The 20202-nt window shown below is 40.7% G+C and overlaps 1 protein-coding gene across 2 annotated transcripts; it reads right to left on the bottom strand.

Moving 5' to 3' along the window:
- Positions 1-324: 324 nt before the first annotated feature.
- zyx (zyxin) lies at positions 325-19999 on the bottom strand. 2 transcript variants are annotated; one of them, XM_006802894.3, is made up of 10 exons: positions 19645-19999; positions 8328-8563; positions 7263-7522; positions 6344-6439; positions 4666-5235; positions 4312-4453; positions 3493-3662; positions 3198-3376; positions 2633-2753; positions 325-2531 (listed from the first exon to the last, which is right to left on the bottom strand). In XM_006802894.3, the coding sequence occupies exons 2-10, from the start codon at positions 8548-8550 to the stop codon at positions 2418-2420; spliced, it is 1875 nt and encodes a 624-aa protein (XP_006802957.2). In that variant the 5' UTR covers positions 8551-8563; positions 19645-19999; the 3' UTR covers positions 325-2417. The 2 variants fall into 2 exon arrangements, with proteins under 2 accessions (XP_006802957.2, XP_006802958.2); XM_006802895.3 differs by lacking the exon at positions 19645-19999 and adding an exon at positions 18945-19224.
- Between the last annotated feature and the right edge of the window lie 203 nt (positions 20000-20202).

Genomic DNA, 20202 nt, shown 5'->3' with positions numbered 1-20202 from the left:
GTAAAAGCGTCAGAACAAGGCAGGTAGTGGTAAGTTGAGTCTAGTACCTTGCTTATGCTTATTCGTTGCTGCATCGGATTGGAACAGGGTGAATAGTTCTTCCTGGAAAGTACGCTTAAATGCATACGCACACAGGTCTGCTGTCGTCATTATCAGCGCAACATATGGCTGTTTACAACTGATAGAGCAGTCAAACTCTAGCAGTGAAGCACATTGAGGGTCTGAGAGAAAACATGCTTCACGGGTATCGGTTGGGTGCAGGTACCCAGCGATGTGGGTGCATACATTATATTAGCACATAACTGAAATTGAAAGACTGGGACATGGATTTAACATTTCTCTTTATTTTTTGATACAGCCAAAAAGGATGGATAGGACTAGAATAATGTAAGACATTCACACATATCAAACGTATAAAAAGTTATATGAAAGGACAAGGCATCCACATGTAATACAATAGGATGTAACACAATGCAATGCCTGATGAACGCAGCCATGAAGGCATTATGGTAGAGTTTATATCACATGGTGATGACAAAGGCAGGGCCACAAAGGTGGAGTAGTCGGTGGAAACATAGGACATAATACTAGAGGAAATTCCACCACTGCTTCCACAGATAGCATGCAATGCTGAATCACTATTGCCATGTTTTGTTAGTCATTCTGGTGATTTACTGCACCAGGCTCAATTGCAAGCACAAGCAGCAATTTTCTTACCGAGGAATTCATTTCTGTGGCTGCAAACCAGGCTCAATTCAGAAGGAACAATAGGATACAATAATGGAGAAGGCACGGCGCCAGGTTAAAATGAAACCAAATAAATGTAAGCTTTAATTAGCAAAATACAGAACAGCAAGAAAAGAATAAAATAGTATATAACCGACATGAACAGGCTAAACGTACAAAAGTTAAGTAATGGCAAGAATAGTGGTAATCACGGTAACGGGAGAAACGGACCAGAAACTAGGGTCAAACAAACAAACATAAACCACGCATGAATGTTACAACATCAAATCCCATGTAACCGTTTTATTGATCTTAAGCTCTAAACAGAAAGATTTGGTCTGCGTTTTTAAACATTGCTACCTAGAACTGAAATGCCTCTACATTTCTATCACCCTGCTGTCAGGACAGGTTATTTTAGTACTGCTGCGTATGCAACCATAATACTTAGGAAAAACAGGTCCATGATTTATATCATACAAAGCTTATAAGCTAAGAGATAATAATAAATGCACATCACACACTGGTGTTTTGTTTCTATTTGCTGTTTGCTTACAATGACCTTGTGCAGGGGCAATTTTATTTACACATATGTGTAAAATGCTCTCAGTATGACTTTGAATAAAATGGCCCCTGCACAGTGAAATTACTTGATAGGTCCCGTTTTCAGCCATACAGCTGATAGTTAAAAGTAACTCGGTTTTTGATTGTGAGATCCTCAGGATGGAGTCTGTGCTTGGGAAATCTGTGCTCGTTTGTTTGTACGAAATCTCGCCGTCCACAAAGCATGCATCTAAAAATACTTAGCATGGTTCAATCAGCTCTAAACTATTTTGTAGGAGAAAAAAAAGCTGATTTTTGTTCTCATCTTGCCCTTATACAATATCATCGAGTAGTGAGAGCAATAAGAGTTAATTCAATGCATGCCTGTAAAGCATTAAATTCACATCACAAAAACTCAAAGCAATATTCACTATTTTTTCTTTTTGCTGTTGCCTTAAAGCCCTATGCGACTTTAAAATGCTATTAGGAGTAGACTAGCTGATATGAAGTACTTTCTAGGCAGGAAAGCGTCATTAATCATGCCTGGCTGTGTAACAACTACCGAAATCTAAAAGATGTACTCTACTCTCAGGCAACAAGGATGGTGACATCTGCATGACTGTCAATTTGGAGGTTTCTTACACTCCTCGGTCTCAGGCACAAAAAGCATAGTTAAAATGCTCAAAGAGAAAGAATACAGCCAGTGGAACCAGTTTATGATGCTACTACCAACATCTAGGCAAGAAACAGAGAAAGGCAACTTTATATTTATCAGACTGTTCTTTTGACCCAACTGTTCTTGTGCAAGTTCTGCTGGTAATTTTTAGCGTAAACATACAATTGGCACCCAAAAAAAAAAAGGCTCTAGTAACAAAGAAGGCGAGATGGGCGATTGGAGAATAGGAGATGTGGAATAAAACCAATTTCGGTGCAGTACATTACCTCTGCACTGAATAAAGTGAACAAAGACGAAGGAAATACTACACTTTATCTGCATGCAAACATACATATTCACGCTGAACATTCACCCACACACCTGCGCACATATACTGAACAAAGCCCTGTCGCAAAGGCAAAAAATCTGCAGCTGGATGAATCCTGTGCTTTTGGATTTGGTTCATTGTTACACTGAGTGATGCTGCTTTAGCCAATCAGTGCGCGGCCTGCTTGGCTCGTTGGGTGTGGCACTTCATACACAGGATCTTGCCATCCAGCGGATAGCAGCCATTTTCATCTGCTTCTATGGAGAGAGGGCGAGCACAGTCCTGCAGAGTAATTGAAATATTGATTATCAGAAGCTGAAACACCCTGTGACACACATAAAAAACAACAAACCCAAACAAAAACAACTATGTATAGGTCTTACCTCACAGCGGTAACACTTGAGGTGGAAGTTCTTGTCAAGAGCTACCACTCTGACCGTCTCCTCGCTGCCCGGGGCTGGAATAATGGGTTCATTACAGCTCACACACATAGGGGAGAAACGCCTACGAGAAGGGAGGTGGATTTGAGTTAATTACCTCAGTTGAACTCTTACGCATTCACACCCCTAGCTGAGGAAACACTGAAACAATCAGTGATATTCCACTGAGATGTAATAAAGTGTGTTGCTTCTGGGCCTGGCAACAAGTTGCAGCAAAGTTTAGTTGGCTTTGTCAAACACATTTTGAGTGAGCTCAGTGAGCTCTAAACAAAGTTTTAAGTGATCTGATCAAAATGAGAAGGAGATTTTAAAGTGTTCTTTCCTCTAGCATAAACTATCTCACTGATCATTTATATGGGTACAAATACTGGAATCCAAAATTAACTGTTGGCTTTAACCACACATCATTGTTCTGAGAATGTTTGCAAGAAGAACTGCACCACATGATCACTTCTCATAAGGAATTAACAGAAATATACTATTTTTTTATGTGGAAATCCATAGTGACCTGTGGTAATCCTGGACACAGTAGGGGTTGTTGTTGTCATCAGTGATAAAGGGTGCCCCCTCAAGTACACAAGAGCAGGTGCTGCAGCGGAAACAGTGGGCGTGGAAACACTGTCCAACTGCCTTCAACACACGGTCTGTGATCTTCTCCCCACATCGAGAACACACAGCCAGGGAGCTCTGAGGAGCAACAGCATGAATGTGAGGAGAATGGAGGTGAAAAACTAGTTAAACATGCACCTTATATACTCAATTCAGCATAAATATAAGAAGAATAAATGTCTGCATCTCCTCACCACGTAGCAGTCCTCACACTGTGGTGAACCATCCCTGTCATAGAACTGCATGCCCTGCAGGGGGCGGTGACAGGTCATGCAACAGAAGCAGGTGGAGTGGAAGAGTTTATCCATGGCCCTCACTGCTGGCTGAGTACGGGAGAGAGCCTCACCACATTTTCCACAAACCTCTGAAGAAAAGAGAAAGATACACAAACAACTTTATGAACAAGCAAATTCTCCGTCTCTTTACTCAGCTCTGGTACAACAGTGTAATAAACACAGATGGGAAACTTGTAGTTTTATGCATTTGTTTGGTTTGTGTAAACTGTTCTGCACAGTCAATATGTTATCCCAAAGATGCAGCTTATTTTTTAGGGTCATAGATGTAACACTGGAGAGACAAAAGCTGACCACATTTAAATTGTAGATCACAAAGGATAAACTGTGAATATATTTTGATGTCCATAACAATCTGCATTTTGCAACCAGTCAGCAAACTGAAAGGTGAATAATTTCTTATGTCTGCTGAATATTTGCAGTTTGGGACATTAATATTTCATTGGTAATATTTTTTCCTGCATTCATTTCACTAAGATTATCAACAATCAAAAAGTTAAACCATTACTTTTGTTAACGCCTCTCCCACGCCACCAACTCACGTTTTTCCAAACGAGCAGCTACTTAATGACTGTAATTAACAACAATGAGATTCAAAATTCAGCCACATCAGTGCACTCTCTGAAGATAATTATAAGAAATTATTTTCTAATTAAATCAGAAAGATGCAAAATACGAGTGAAATAAAAGTGTGCTTTATTTGAAGTTTCGTGTCTGCACCTGTAGGAGGGGAGGTGATGAGAGGTGGGTTCGCGTCCATGTTTCTAATGAAGTCCTTGGTCATCCTCTCCAGCTCCTCCACTTCTTTCATGTTCAGAGGAACACCTCCACCTGCACTAGGAACTGGGCCCGGGGGTGAGGGCTGCCACAGAAGAGGAAGAAGCCATAAGTGCATATGTATAAATTTTTTAAGGCATGTTATAGTTTCATACGCGTCTTATATTGGATTTTGTTATTTATAACTGTACCTTTGAAAACACTGTGCATGTCCAGCATTCCTATCTACTGACAATCAATTATCTGTACTTCCTGTGACTTTCCACACTGCATGCAAAGCAAAAAGCAGGAACATACCGTCGATGCAGGGGTAGTTTTCATTGGCTGGTTAAAGGAGGAGGGCGGAGATGCCATCGTTTTGGGTTGAGGAGGTGGCACAGCAGAAGGAGTGTTTTGGTTTGCGTTCATCTGACTGGCAAAGGGAGAACTCTTTACGTGATTAGCAGCCGGTGCAGTGGCCATGTTATTTGGTGGAGCAGGAGGTGCAGGCGGAGCCGCAGGAGATGGAGGGAAAGAGCAAGTAGCTATGGGAGGGGAAGGCTTAGGTGCACTGCTGGCAGTGGTGGGCGTCTGGTTCAGGTTCTGGTTGATTTTTTGCGCCAGAGAAGCTGATGATGTCGTCGTTCTTCCTCCGAATCCAGACTTGGGAGCCACGGCTGGTGCTTTAGCGAAAGACTGAGCGGCAGAGTTTGGCGCAGTGTTGTGATTGCCCTGTCGGTTCGTTCTGGCTTTGAGTTCCTCTGCCCAGGGCGCAGGAGGAGGGCGATCGCCCATCTCGGGAGGTGGGAGGAAGGAAAGGGCTGGTTTGGGAGCGGTTGGAGGAGCTGAGACCTTGGGTGCTGGTGCTGATGAATACTGGCTCGGTATCTGTGGGTGAAATAACATTAAACAAAAAATTATTATGATGGAAAAGCAAAGAAAAGAAAAAAAAACAACAACGCTAATTTCACGTAAGAATGGAGTTTTTCTGATTTACCATGAACTATAATTGAATTGAGGGAAGTTAATATTCCCTGCATGGTGAAATGCTACAAGCAGACACTATCATAATACTGAATGAGGTACTTTGATTAAAGTAAACACTGGAGGCGCTCCAAAGTTTGAGCTTATCAGAAGTGCTTCGTCTTTCTGACATTTATTTTGCAGGTTTTGAGCCAGCATTATTCTGCCTTGATCCAGTACCTCCCTGTTGGATTAAAAACACTCTCCATTTATGGCCCTCTCACTGGGTCCCTGGCAGCACACTCTGGTTTCATCACACTCTAATGCTCTCCACTCACTTCTGCGTGCATCACTCTGCCTCTCTGCAAGTGTCTCTTCTCTCAGTGTGAATCACCGGCTATCTCACTTTTTGTTTTCTCTTTCAGTCTGGTGCGCCGTGCGAACAGTTCACTACTAATTGACTTCTTTCCACCTGAACAGACGAAGGGAGACTAATGAAACCAACCTGGTATGTCCCCAAAATATTTCTCCTGACCCATGTAGCATTACCTTTTTCTCTTCTCCACAGGAGTCAGTTTGTTTTTATACAGCTGGCTTCCTCTGAGTCTTGTCACTTTGCTACTCATCTGGTTGTTTGCTCTGTAGGCAACCTCTGTTTACACTTGCCTTTTAAATCCATTTCAGGAATCTAAACACAAGTAAACAACCAAGACGTATTGCCATTTCCACCCATTAGTACTTTGTTAATGTCAGCATCTCGCTCAGAGGGTAAAATAGATCAGCACACACTATATAAGGGTGAAGACAAGCTACAACACCACCATGTCCCCCATTATTGTTCTTGTTTCTCTTACGTCTGTCGGGGACGCATCTATATTTACACTACAAAAGAAATGTGGTCAAATGTGTCCCAGTGCACCTGACCAAGGAGTTTCATGGCAGTTGTTTACACTTGTATTCACTGCTATCCACTAAATGCATTTTGAAAACCAAAATGTTTATACTGTAGTCTTAATTTTCCTGTGCATTATACCTTGGGGTTGAAAGGTCCCTTGGTCTCCATCTCAGACAACATGCCAGTCAGAGAGTTGAGCTGTTTATCAAAACTTGTCTGCTTCTCCGTAAATCTCTGGTGGCGGAAGAATGGAGATCACAGAAATAAAGTTAATATACACAAATTGGGGAATCACGATGAAGCAAAAAGGATGGATGGATGAGTAAGGAGCAGAAATGTAGCTGAAGAGGTTACTTTGTTACAGACTATAAATACACAGCAAAAACATTAAATATGGATATTTAAAAAAATAATGTAACCAAAGTGGGTACAATATGCAGCGCTTGAACAATTACTAATGTGACAAAACACAAAAATGAAAGAACGATGACAAGCAAGCTTAAAAAGGTGATTATAATGATGATAAATGCTTGCTATGTTAATATTTCTGGTTAGATGAAAGAGAATATTGTATTTTCAGTTACTTATCTGGCTGTTTGCTGATTATCATTTAGCACGGGCTCAATGCTGATACAAACATGAGGTTTAAATCATATTTATATTATTTTACAGCCATTTTTTAGCACTTCCAAAAAGAATAATAAAAATAATTTGTCTTTATGTTGCTCTTGTAGCCCAACAATCAAACTGGAACTAATGAAAGCCTACAATACACATCTCCACAATAAAGCTCAAAACACATTGCATGCCTAAGAAGTATTTTAGTGACGTAAATTGGAAATAATCCTGTCAGACGAATGAAAGTGGGTGATTTACCCCGGACTAATGCTAATATAATTTGTGGGAAAAATCTCAAAAGACAGCATTTCCTGCCAACAGTCAGTCCACAGACTCAATATGGTCGCACAAAAATGTCCTAAATAATTATCCAATTATATTTAAATGCAGTTAGGAAGGAAGCACTGTGCAGGAGGATGAAGACACCACTGTGACTCACCTGTGGGGTCCCCGAAGAACTGAAAGCATTGGTACTGGAGGCAGGGAGAGGTGGAGGAGGAGGGGGAGGAGGGGGAGAGGGACAGGTGGGTGGACAGCGGCTCTCCTCTGGGGGAGCTGGGAGGGGCAGGTCATCTGCCACTGGAGGTGGAGCGGGGAACGCGGGAGGGGGAGCATCAGAGGCAGTGGGAATGGTGGAGCATTCAGGGGGAGGGGCTGGCAAATCATCATCCAGTGGAGGAGGAGGAGGGGGCGGAAAGTCTGACAAAAACAAGGAGGGATGGTTGGTTAAAAGCAGTCACAAAAATAACGTCCAAGTATTACCACTTCAATTTAACACAAAACAGGACAGCAAAACATCAAAACTGTCTGGAATATTTGGCCACTTTGAGATCTGCTGGTTGGCTGTTGCACTGATGCCTGGTATGTATCCTGATATGTATCCTGTTATGTACTTTTATGCATTAAAAGGCGCCCTGAGGAGGTTTTTTTGATAAAACAAGAAACATGTTTAGATTAGCAAAAGACTCTTGGTTCAATCACAGGAGGAGACAATCTCTTTGGGTGTGTGTCAGGAAGGGTATTCGGCATAAATAAATAAATAAAACATTTGGAGATACTTGTGTGGTGACCTCTTGTGAATAAAGCCAAAAGTGGCTTTAAATGCGTTTTTGGCATCTTAACACAACCAAATGCATTTCCTACCTTGTAGGAAATACCCTGCATTTACATCCTTACAACCTTTAATTTGAACTGTCTGATTGTTTGCATTTATAGAAGTGTAATTGTGCACAGCTCTAAAAGTAAAAACGAAATTTCCCAACAAAAGCAAGATCGCCCAGACTATCTGCATATTTCAGAAGAACCCTTAAAAGGCAGGCGTTAAGAGCACAGTAATGTAATGTGCTGGAGAGACAGACAGTACCACAGCCATCCTGTACTCAACCGTGAAGCTCTGCATGCTCTAGCATAAGAAGCAGCAGTGGGCGGGATAGGGAATGGGGGCTTTTTTCAGTGGATACAACTTAATACAGACAAAAATAAATGAATAGATAAATGTAAATACCATAACAGAGCGAAGGGGGCGGTGGAGGCAGGTCTCCAACTCGGCCAATAACACCTGTGCCTACTGGTGTTGGTGATGGAGCTGAAGGAGGTGTTTGACTTTTGGGTCGTGGGGGGGCCACAGAAGCAAACTTCTTTGGCTGGTTGTAGAAGGAAGGGGTGGTGACTTTGAAGTTCAGAGAGGATGTCACCATAAATGGCTTGTTGCTGTTGGAGTCCTCCATTTTCTGTATTTATCTGAGGATGACAACAGGGAACACAACGAGGGGTTACCGTACAGGAAATGTAATTTTTTGTTTTAAACAGAGAAACATGAAACAAGCTGCAGTGACGATCAAAGAGCGTACAGCCTCAGAATTCCTACTGTTACAATCCACATGATAAAAGCAACGTTAATCAGCTGACTGAACTCAAAGGGCTTGCATTCCTTGGCAGCAGATGCACGTCCTGCATTTTTGCATTAGTGGTGATGACACATTAGTGAAACGCTTGGCCTGACACAGTTGCAAATCAAAGCCCAATTATAATCCGCTTTAGACATTGTAATTACTCAACACTGATTTTTTTTAATTTAATTGTATTTTTTACAAAAATATGCTTAATTTTTGTCACCTGTGTTTCAATTAAAACTGAAGCTTGTCAGAGCTTTACAAGTTAAGACAAGTTGTGGATGGTGGTGGAGCAGTTGCAAAAACAAGCGGGGGTGGCATCTAGGCGCAGAGATCAACAACAATGGTTATCACGATTGAAGTGTGTGTTATCACATAGTGAAAATATTCCACATCTTTGCCCTTTTTTTACAGACATTGTTGTGTCAGTGTGTTAGTCTTTTCATACAGGATTTCTCCAGATTCTGTGACACTTCCCAAATTCTTTAAATTTTTGTTTTGCATTATTTCAAACCTCATCTGTTTTCCAACTAGTAATACTTTAATTTTAACATTTGATGTTTCCTTTGTAAATTTTGGAATTAAATACAACTTAAAATGTGTTTTTTTTCCTAGAACACCAAAGATAAACCATACGTTTTACACATTTTAATTGCATGACCAGAAATAGCAACAACATGCACTGAATTCTACTAAGTAAGGTTCTTTGCCTTTACAATATGCTGACCAATCTTGCTTACTTATATTTTCAACACAGGGTCCCATTGGGAGCCAGTAAAAAAGCCTAAATTATATATGCAAATTAATTAATTTAGATTACATTTTTCCACAGCACTTTTTTTTTAATGGAATAGGATGCATGACAAGTATTTTGCATTAACGGAAAATCAGCACACTCTTAAAATGAGCATCTACTGGGTACCATCTCTATCCCTGAAGTCCAAGTAAAAATAACTGACCTTTATTGTGGCATCTCAAAAAATTTAGTTTGGACTAGAGCAGGGCGATATGACCAAAAATATTTATCACGATATACATTTGAAAATTTGCGATAACGATAAGTGACGATATAATTGACACTAGACAAAATACTTTACAACTCCTCAACTTTATTCGTGCAAAAAAACAAACAAACATCAATGTATTTTCACTTAAGCAGCTTTTTTAAGTGCATTAAAGTTATATAAAAAAAATTAACAGTGCAAATGCAAATTCCTTGCTGACAGTTTAACCAAAAGGCATTTCCAGTGGAAATTGGCCGACATATCCTCAGCATAACCATGTATAATATCCACAAAACTTAAGAGGTTATACACACACAATACCGTAATATTATGTTGAAGCGCAGTACATATCACTCCGCGAGGCGCCTGCCTACGATAGCCGTAATGATCCGACAATCCATCAAGCGATGCGGGTTCGTAGCTTAGCAAAGTCGTACTAAAACACGTGTACCACATAAAATCGTTTCGAGGTCAGTAAACACAACCAGAATTCATACATAAGGCACACGGGATTATAAGGGGCACTGTCGAATTTCAGAAAAATCAAAGGATTGATTTTAAGTGTGCCGTATTTTCAAAAAAAAACACTGTAATAACAACGGCCCGCTCGCATGCTCTACCAAAAATAGTGCTTTGTTGTGTATCTAACGGACGAAAGCTAAACCAGTTACACACCACTGAAGTTGCAGCATTTTTACAAACCAATTCTGGTTCATCCGTTTCATTTAACGATCCACTTTCGCTCTTCTTATTCTGCGTCGCCGCCATGTGCGTGTGTAAACAAAGGCAGTGCGCATGCGCGTTTTACCCATATTCTATCACGATATTTCATTTTCCTATCGTTGCCCAACATTACACCGGTATTACCGTGAACGGTATGATATAGCCCAGCCCTAGTTTGGACCATTTCTGGTTTTAGTGAAATAGCAGTAAGGAAGAAAATAACCCATAAGCATTCTGCAAAACCAACATTACTCTTTAAACAAAAAGGCTTTGGCAAATAGTCTACAGCGGAATGAGAAAGCACGAGAGAGCCAAGTGTGTGAAAATTTCCTGAGGCCATGCATACAGAGCTGACAGACACAGTGGCACTCCCCGATGTCAGAGATAATTTACAATAAGCAACACATGGTTGTTTACAGTGGTATAAAACGCAGCAAGTGCATGTTTTTCAGAGTGCGGCCACTTTGCTCAGAGTACGATGGCAGCTATCGTAACATTTTTATGTAAAGCTGAGCTCAAATATTTACTTCACATATGCTGGTGGATAAACAAACGTTGACGTAAGTCCTGTGTCTCCACCGAGATTCCTCGCCAAGTCTGCAAATATTTCCCTGAAGGCTACCGGCCCCAGACATGACCTTTAGTCAAAAGCATGTTTGTTCCAACATAATCGTCCACGCACACAAATCCAACCCTGCATCCGATCTGTCTTAACTCATACACTGTTGCCATTTAACAGTTTTATTCTGAAGCTTTAAAATACATAAAAATAATGATCTGAACTGTGGCAAAGGTTGAACAACGTCGGTTGAACGTCCTTGGACGACTACTCCAGATATGGTATCTCCTTAAAGCCATGAAGTCATAACATTTGACAGAGTGAGTTGCACATGGAAACAATTAGATAAAGTGAAGGCAATGAGCAATATGTGATTTGCTGTGCGTCATTTAATCTTACTTTGCACTTTTTGGGTTCATAAATGTCACGGAAGCGATGTGTCCTACATATTTAGATTATATTTGAGGAGGGTGGACAGGCACGTGTCTTCAACTGCAATCCGAGAAGGTGGAGTTGGAGTTCAAACATGGAAATACACAAACAATAGAAAAGATTGATCAAGCTTCCAGGTCTGATGGAAGTCCCTTAAACCTGCCTTCTTTTTAAAGGCCAGCAGGGGGCAACTCCTCTGGGTACAAGCAGAGCACAGCTGTCTTGCTCTGTGACCTCAGTAATACTTTCCTTATGGGTTTATGGGCTCAACTGCTTGTTTCAGGTCACACTGAATAAAACATGTCATCCAGTCCACTGTAGGAGTGAGAAGGGGGGGGGGATTGAGGGTATGCTGGGCAACTCATGTTCACCAAGCTCTCCTTTCAAAATAGCAAAGTATCTAAAGGTTTCATAAGAGGACTTTATTAACCGATGAGTGATGTCATGGTGGCTACGTCCATTTACACAGTCTATGTTAGAAAATTAGGGAAATTATGCCACAGCAGCAATGCTCAGTATGGAAACACAGGAAAGAACTGCTAAGATAAGTTGCCAAATATTCTTGGGTGGTCATTAATAAGCCTGTGGGGCTCCGAGAAGTAAAGTTTATGTGTGGGGAAACACTGAGAGGAGTGCGAAACCGTTTTCTCAGTCGCTTGCAGTTTAATAACAATCCAGTAAATGTGCATCAATTATAAGCTTGCTGTACTGAAGGCAGTTCCTACAAAAGTTATGTTTTTACAACCGACCCGACAAAGCAAAGCAGTGTGTACTGATACAGCTTTCTTTGGTTCAACATTTCTATTACTGCAGAGGAGCTGCTGTGCATGGTTTTTCCTTAAAAAGGAAATAAATTCCTAGTATGTTAATAATGTTGCCAAGGTTCTTTTGATAGAGATGATGAGAGACTGCCACGGAAATATTATTGAAAATATTTTGCTATCATAGGACTGAAATGGACTCCTTAAAGCAGAGACTTACTTTTAGAGGCAAAGATGCAGTAACTTTTACATAAAACATCAAGAAAATGCTTTGCATTTTGGTTAAAATGTAGACTATTAGTTGTTGTTATGGAAAAAAACAAGAGTTATCATATATGCTTTCCAAAAAAAAAAAAAGAAAAGAGATGGGGTTTGATACAGGCTTTTAAACTTTTATGTAGACAGAGCCGAAAGGATGGTAAAAACTAAACCAAACAGGAATAACAGTGAGCATGTCATCCTCATTCCTTTTTGTTGGGACACAGACAACGCTTCATGTTCTGACAAGACACGAAAACCCTCACAGCTCCTCCTGGTGCTCATGATTTACTAGCTTCTCTGATGAGACGGCAGTACTTCTGCTTTCAGGGTCAGCTTCCTCCAGCGCAAGATTTATTGATGGTAAACAATTCTAACCATATATGTCCAAACCAACGGTGTTAAAACTTTCACACAAGTGTCAGCTGCTCCACTGCGTCATGACATAGTCTGGCATCCTTTTTTGAATCATAGATTGATGTGAAAGTACCACATTAACCGCACAGGGTCATGATTCATGCTTTGAGCATATTTTCCGTGCATTATTGAATACCAGTAAAAAGTCGTGAGCAAGAGATTTCCTTTTTACAAGACAAAGTTTCATGAGATGAATAATCACTGCAGCAGAGATCCTGCTTGATGCATCTAGCTTTTACCATTTTGGTCATTACATTTTTTTTTTGTAACTTAAGCCCCCTTTTCACTTAAAATTTGATACGAGACACTTCTAGCCATGATTCATGTGTCAAAGGTATTTTCTAAAGGAAAATCTGAATAGCCACCCATCCTATATATTGATATGACCCTTAAACATTTATGTAAAAAGGACGCTCTGTTACTTGTCGTTTTTAACAAACAATTGAGACAGCAGTCTGTAGAGTTCATTGGAATAACCAGTAATTGACAACTGTTTATGAACCACATTAAAATAAATAAATAAATAAACAAACAAACATCTATGATGAGTTTGCAGTTTCGATCCCTCGACATTTCAACCCTCATTGCTCAACAGCCTGTACCATGTATCACATCTCTTTGCTCCTTATCTGTTACACAGACTGACACATACGCGACTGATAAATAGCCTCTTAAGCTGTTTATAGCCAGATACCTTTTATCAACCTCTTTGGTGTTAAGGGACAAGAGATCAGAGGTCACCATAATTGTAAATGATTTTATTATCCTGATAAATGTAAAAGATTAACCGAGTGTCTGATACTACACGGGTACTGTAACACTGAAGTTACAGTAACTAATACCAATACAGTAATACACATTACAATAAATTATGTTTACTAAATGAGATACTATACCAGCCAGTCTTCCAGATACTTAATAATTTAGTGGTGCATGTGTTTGCATGAGTGTGCAAAGGTTTGATTAGAACTTGCAAAAGCAAAAGAAATAATAAATGCATCTATCCCCATATAAATAAGTACCTGCATCCATGTTTGTTTGTTTTTTAAATTAAGAAGCCATGTCATTGTGGCATTTGAAAATGCAATTTCCTCAGAATGTCTTAGATAGCTCACTGCCCACCAACTGGTCCAACATATGATAAAGCTTAATAGTGCAGCAGAAATTTAGCATTACAGGGAAATTCTCTGTAGGTGGTACCCAAACTGCTATAGTTACCCTTTTATGATGACTTCTTTGGTAAACCCCATTAGCCAAGATGGTGGCTTTCTTCAAAGTGGCTGTCAACAAAGTCTTTTTTTGGATAAGGGAAACTAAACTTGGCTTTTTGAATCATCTTCATGTCAAATCATACACATCACAATATCTGCTTCAGCCACACTCCTGGATGAAGCCCTTACACTACTCACTGGTTACCCAGTTCTCATCTGTGCCTCCCAAAGAGTCTTGTTCATGGTGACTGGGATTTAGAGCAGGCTGTCTGCTATTCAAAACTTCAGTGGTTAGATTCTCGGCTCCTTCGTCTGTATGTTGGAGAGTCCTTGTGCAAGATACTGCACCCTAAAATTAGGGCTCATGCGTTTCATAATATTAACTTGTGCTAGGTAATTATGACAGTGTCACTCTGGTTTTAACAGCTCGACACTTCTGTACCTTTCAGCTGTGCTCTGCTCAACTTTATTTTGAAAGAAATGTGTTAACAGCCGATTTCCCTCGGTTTGCTTTTTCTCCTTCACCTTCCTCTCGCTTCTTCTTTGCTTATAGTGCACACTAGAGTCACCTAGACAGAATAAATTCGTTTAACTGTAAAGAAGAATCTGAGCGTGATATGGTGTAAACCATTTTGTTTCATTTGTAAAGAGGTGAAAGTGGCATCAGAGAGGCTCCACTACTGCCTGCAGGAATGGGAGAATAAGACTACTCAAAGAAAGAGTGTTCAGCCTTTTGGAAAAATAGCTGGCTACTTATTAACCTACTATCAAGACCTACTTCATGTTGAAAGTAGTGGCCACAACAGACTCTAAACAGAACACTTAACTCCATGTGGCTTTCTAAAATGAGTGCCTTCTTAAAATGGGAGGCTATGAGTTCGCCCTTTAGTTACAGTTTCTAAATCAACAATAGTCCTCTTAATTATTCAAACAGTGATGATAAGCTAGCGTTAGGTTTCATATGTTCCTCGATGCAGTCTTGGGGGATTCAAGGCGGTGAGATCACCACACACTCAGGTCCAGATGCCCTGCTGCAAATCTTGAAACCTGATCCTTGAGATGAGAGAGACCCTCAGCTGAGGAACATTTCTGGCACACCAACTCAATGACATCACCCCCCCCCCCCTTTCCCCCATTTTCTGCTTTCCCCTAATCACCATTTCCTTCTATGCATCTTTGCAGTGTTTTTTTTTGTCTTTTAACAAGACATGGATGTCTTTGCTTGCCCTCATAATCCAATGTATGTATTAATCTTCTGTAAAGGAGCACAGCTATACATTTTTGTATCTCATAGTCTTTTCTGAGAATCATAGTAGAAGTGGTGGGTGAGAAACCCCGGTTGCGGTTTCTTACCAGCCACTTGAACTGAATGACATCACTTGAGGACGCACTTAGTCATTTCTACATTACAGCTGTGATGAAGGATGGCATCGTGCAGACCGAGCATAGATCACATATGGTGCTCTTTAGCTTTTGAACTTTGTATAAACGCCACATGGCTGGACAGCTTTAACAGAGTAGAAAACCGGCACAGTTGGTTTTGATTCCTTCATACCAGGAACTCATTTTCACCAAAAAAGAAAAAGACTGAGGTTAAGTGTAAACAGCCTAACTACCTGAAGGATATAGAAACCAGTAGGGTTATTGCACTCATCAGCGTGGCTGCAGGCTCACTGTCTTATAAAACTGGGATACTTCTTCAAGACTATAAAATAAAGACCTTAGGCACAGCATGAAATAATATTTAAAACTGTAAAACCAGGGCATTTTGTGGCATGCCTTCGGTTATCGCTGCTTTTTGTCCTGGACAGCGTTTAAAGTTTAACACGAACAAGATGTCTCTGAAAGCAGCAACTATATGGCTTTTAAGGAAAACTTTATTCCACTTTTGACGAGGAAGGCTTTGAACTTAGCAGCGGCCTGTTGGTTTATGGTTATAGAAGAACTAAATTTAGTTAATATACTGTGCTCCAGCTTTGTAAAAGGAAGCACTGAAACACGATGCCTCATTAAACAATTCTATGTCCTAATGCTACTGAAAGAAAACAAAAACACCCACAGTATGTGGATACTGTTTTCTTACAAGTGACATAACCACCATGCCCACATGGGATGAGTAAAAACAACACAAAACAACACAAAACAAAAAAAAACCAAACAAAAAAAAAACTGCTGTAGTTTCATTTTTTAAGCCAAATCAACCCTAGGAATATTAAAGAACAGCTACCCCAAAGAAAACCTAACAGTACTTCCAGTATTTCCTCCCTGGTTAGACACATTATCTGTGACTACTGTGTTGTTCATGAAACTCTCTATTGTTCTGATGTTAATAGCACACCCGGTTTCTGGGAAAGCGTGTCTGGGCCACGGGTCACTAATGCGGGGGACAAACAACCCTTTTGAGTCCAGTCTTACAGGTCACTGGACGTGCATTGAGCAACAGTGCTGTGCTCTCAGGCCGCAGCTGGATGAGTGATGGAAACAGGAAACATTTCAAAACTGGTCACATCATCATCCACTGGATTATCATGTCAGACACTCACACCACCAAAGTCTTTCTTAATGTATTTACATACAGTCTAGTGTTGGCCAAAGAGGAGTCAGGAGGAAGTGAGAGACAAAAAAAGTGATTTGAGGCAAAGTGTTCCTCTACAATAACTCGTGCCTTTTGATTCACAGCTCCTACAATTAAGGAGGATTGCTCTTTGCTCGATTTAGTCCTTGTTCTCATATCTTTTAGTTGCCTCACCAATTTACAGAGGCGTCAGAGATCATAATATTCCCAGTCTTTGCAACAGCACCACACAAACCCCAGACCAGAGTGTTCGTACTTTAAGTTGTTCTTAAACACAGCTTAGTTACTGTGGCCTTGGGTTAAGGCTCATTGAGTCCTCCTAGTCAGAGGAATTTAACATTCTCAGGATTGTAGAAATCTATGCTAAAAATGGTATATCCATACAAGCCCCAATTTCCTTTAATCCGCTGAGCACTAATCGCATGTTAGTATGCAAAGCTGTACATTTGTCTCCACCACTGCCTGCTGTTATAATTTGCCTGTTAGTGACTGATACTTTCCCTCCATATACCCTACACATTCCTGATATTTTACACCACCGTTGGACACTTGCATTTGTAAAAGCACAATCCAGTGTACAGTCTTATTCCTTTCTAATAGCCAGCTTATTTGAGCTTAGCTCAACTGATACTAGTGCAGTCCAGCTCTATCATACTTTGATGAAGCTCAAACATTTTCAGTTTTTGTTGACAGTGTCAGAAAGGTGATGTCTTCTGCTTTATTTTGGGTGTGGTTGTGACAAGAATAGTCAGAAGTGTTCTAAATATTTCATTCACCTCATTATGGCACACAACAATAAAGGAAAGGTGTCAAACATTTGGCCTGGGGGGACAAGAAACAGCCCTCTAGATGGCACTGAAGGTGAAAAAAAGTGCAACGTGATCATTATAAATTCAATTCTTTCAATAAAATGTTAACATGCCCTGGTGTGAAGACTTCAGGATTATTATGTAAAGCTGAAGCTCTTTCTCCATCTTGGTTGAGTCAAAAATACTATTTATGTTTAGTTCCAACACTCATACAAAGACTTTGTGCCTTTTAAAACACACTTTAGTTCCCATCTATTGACAGTAGACTGGCTTAATTATGTAAGAATCCCATTTATTCTTCTTAGGTCACCCCAAGCAGTTTTGTCCAGCATGCCACACACAACTCAGTTTGTATTTAAAAAAAAGAGAGAGAGAGAGAGAGAGAGAGAGATCCATCTTAAATTAGTATGAAGAAATATCAGCAAAAAAGAAGGTGCTGTGGTAAAATGTGACTTCTGGTATCTGCTCAAAAATGATTTTCTATATTTAAACTGTTGAAAACGAGTCGTTTCAATATGACTTGGTAACATTAATGATACCAAACCATTTTGAGCCAAGAAGAACATTTTATCACAAGGCAGAAGCTTTAATCAGCTTATGGCAAAGTGACTTACATATCATTAATTTATCTGGGTAAAAACGGTCATTAATATTGTCATAGCTCTTTTGACAGCAGATAGCAACAATAAAAAAATATAACATTACAGTTCTATAAAGATATTTAAAGTGGCCACAAAGGACTGGACTGATTATAACGTAGAACAAAAAGTGAGTACAATAACCCAGCGTCTTAAAGATGCTTACAAAACCAGCATTTTTTTAATTTTATGCACAACTGCTTCGAAAATTGTGTTGACTACATTATATCACCAATATAACCAAAGGTACTGCACAGAGAAACATCCGAAGTCACTGTCTAGCAGATGATCACTTTTTGGCACAGCACCGGGCCCCACCTGCAGGGCCTGAATGCCCTGCAGGAGGGGGAAAAACCTGATGTAATGGTTTTACTGGTCCGGCCCACTTCAGATTAAAGTAGGCTAGCTGTGCACCAAGAACTAAAATAAGTGTGACACCCCTGCGCTGAAGAGTTGAAACAGCCATGCTTACAGCCCTAATCAATGGAGTTATAACAGCGAAGTCAAGTTCCACCTACTGGCACAATCAATAGGTTTAACATACTCTATGTACAGTAGTTTGCTGCTCAGTTAGGTTCACATCTGTTGGTCATTACTTTGACAGCTGACAGGCTTGGGTGAGCGGCAGCTAGGGTACTTGAACCAACCCTTCATTAGGGCAAAATTAAGGCTAACAAATGAAGGTTTTACGCTAAAGCTGGCTAGCGTAGCTAACGACGTGTCCCAATCAGGTTAATATTAACATACACAACGCCATGACAACGTTAGCCCATCCAGTTTAGCTTTAACACACGTTAACCCCAAAATTACACCAACTAAAATGTCTTTTTACCGATACTCACCTGCACCGTAGGTCAGCTGTGTGGTAACCTGCGTGGCTTAGCATCAGTCACACTAATGGTACTATTAGCTCCGCACACGCCCCTACACTCCCAGGCGACTCATGCTTTGGTCAGTAGGTTTCGCCCCGGTGAAACGCAAACACCACTGCCCTTTTTTTGTAACTTTACCACATATGGAAACCAGTTTGTCCCAGTAGCACTGTCATCAAATGTAATAATTGTGCTACCCTGTGAAATAAATAAAAGCATACAGCTGCATGGCTAGCTGCCTAGCTTAAACAACTTTTTTTTTTTTTTTTTTTTTTTTTAGAAAAGCTGGACTTCCTGCCGGAGCTTCCGCATAGCCATGCCTTATCATCAGTATCATCAGCTGGAAAGTGGATTTGTTCACGTTCAACGCTAAACTGCTGGTCTGACAGAGACACCAGGGAAGCCCCGCACACCACGAGGTGTCTTTCTGCACCATTGTTTTTTTCTAACGGTAAAAACCGAACCTTATGACAAATCCACACTGCTTGTCACGCCAACAAAGCTGACATTCCTTCAACACCTCCTTCCGAGTAACGAAAATCTGCCCTAGCATGCTGCTGCAGAAGGACTTTACCTTATTAGGTAACCTGTAAAAATTTGCTCACGTAACTAAAGCATGCCACCACCTCCTTCCATCCTGATCCCAGTCACAAGAGAGACATTTACTTACCCTGTTAGCACAGCTGCACTGTGGATCTCCCTTTTACTTCCCCCCTTTTCCTTTTGTTCTTCTTCCTCCTCTCTGGCTCCTGGGCTGAGTAAGAGTTGTCAGTAATGGCAACTTCTCTTTCTCTCTTCCCCTCTCCAGCTATTAGACCCTCCCCCTTTGCTTTTCAGCCTGGAGAAAGAATGACACCATCCTTCCAAACAAGTTCTTTCTCGTTTGAGTCTGGCTTAGGACTTGTGCATTACTATGTAAACAAAATCTCCCTCTCTCTCCCTCTCTCTCTGTGTGTGTGTGTTCATAAACTGTCCAGTCAGACCCCCTCTTCGTCCTCCTCCTCCTCCTCCTGCTCTCTTTTCTCTCTGGATTCTTGCAGCATTCTTCATTCAATGACATCAACCCTGTTGCCTCTCCTTGTAAGGTCAGAGTGGGGGAACGAGGGAGCAAATGGGAGGGAGAGATAATGGGGCTAGAAGCTTGATTAGATGCAGGCACTGAAAGCAGTCAGCGGGTTTAAAGCGCTGTGAGGCACAGTGGCTGTAAAAAGTTGACCGCTTCTGCTTT

Source organism: Neolamprologus brichardi, chromosome 11 (assembly GCF_056152115.1).
Source record: "Neolamprologus brichardi isolate AB-2024 chromosome 11, ASM5615211v1, whole genome shotgun sequence".
Lineage (NCBI taxonomy): Eukaryota > Metazoa > Chordata > Actinopteri > Cichliformes > Cichlidae > Neolamprologus > Neolamprologus brichardi.
The sequence above is the reverse complement of the archived record's forward strand: the minus strand, read 5'-3'. Positions and strand labels throughout refer to the sequence as shown.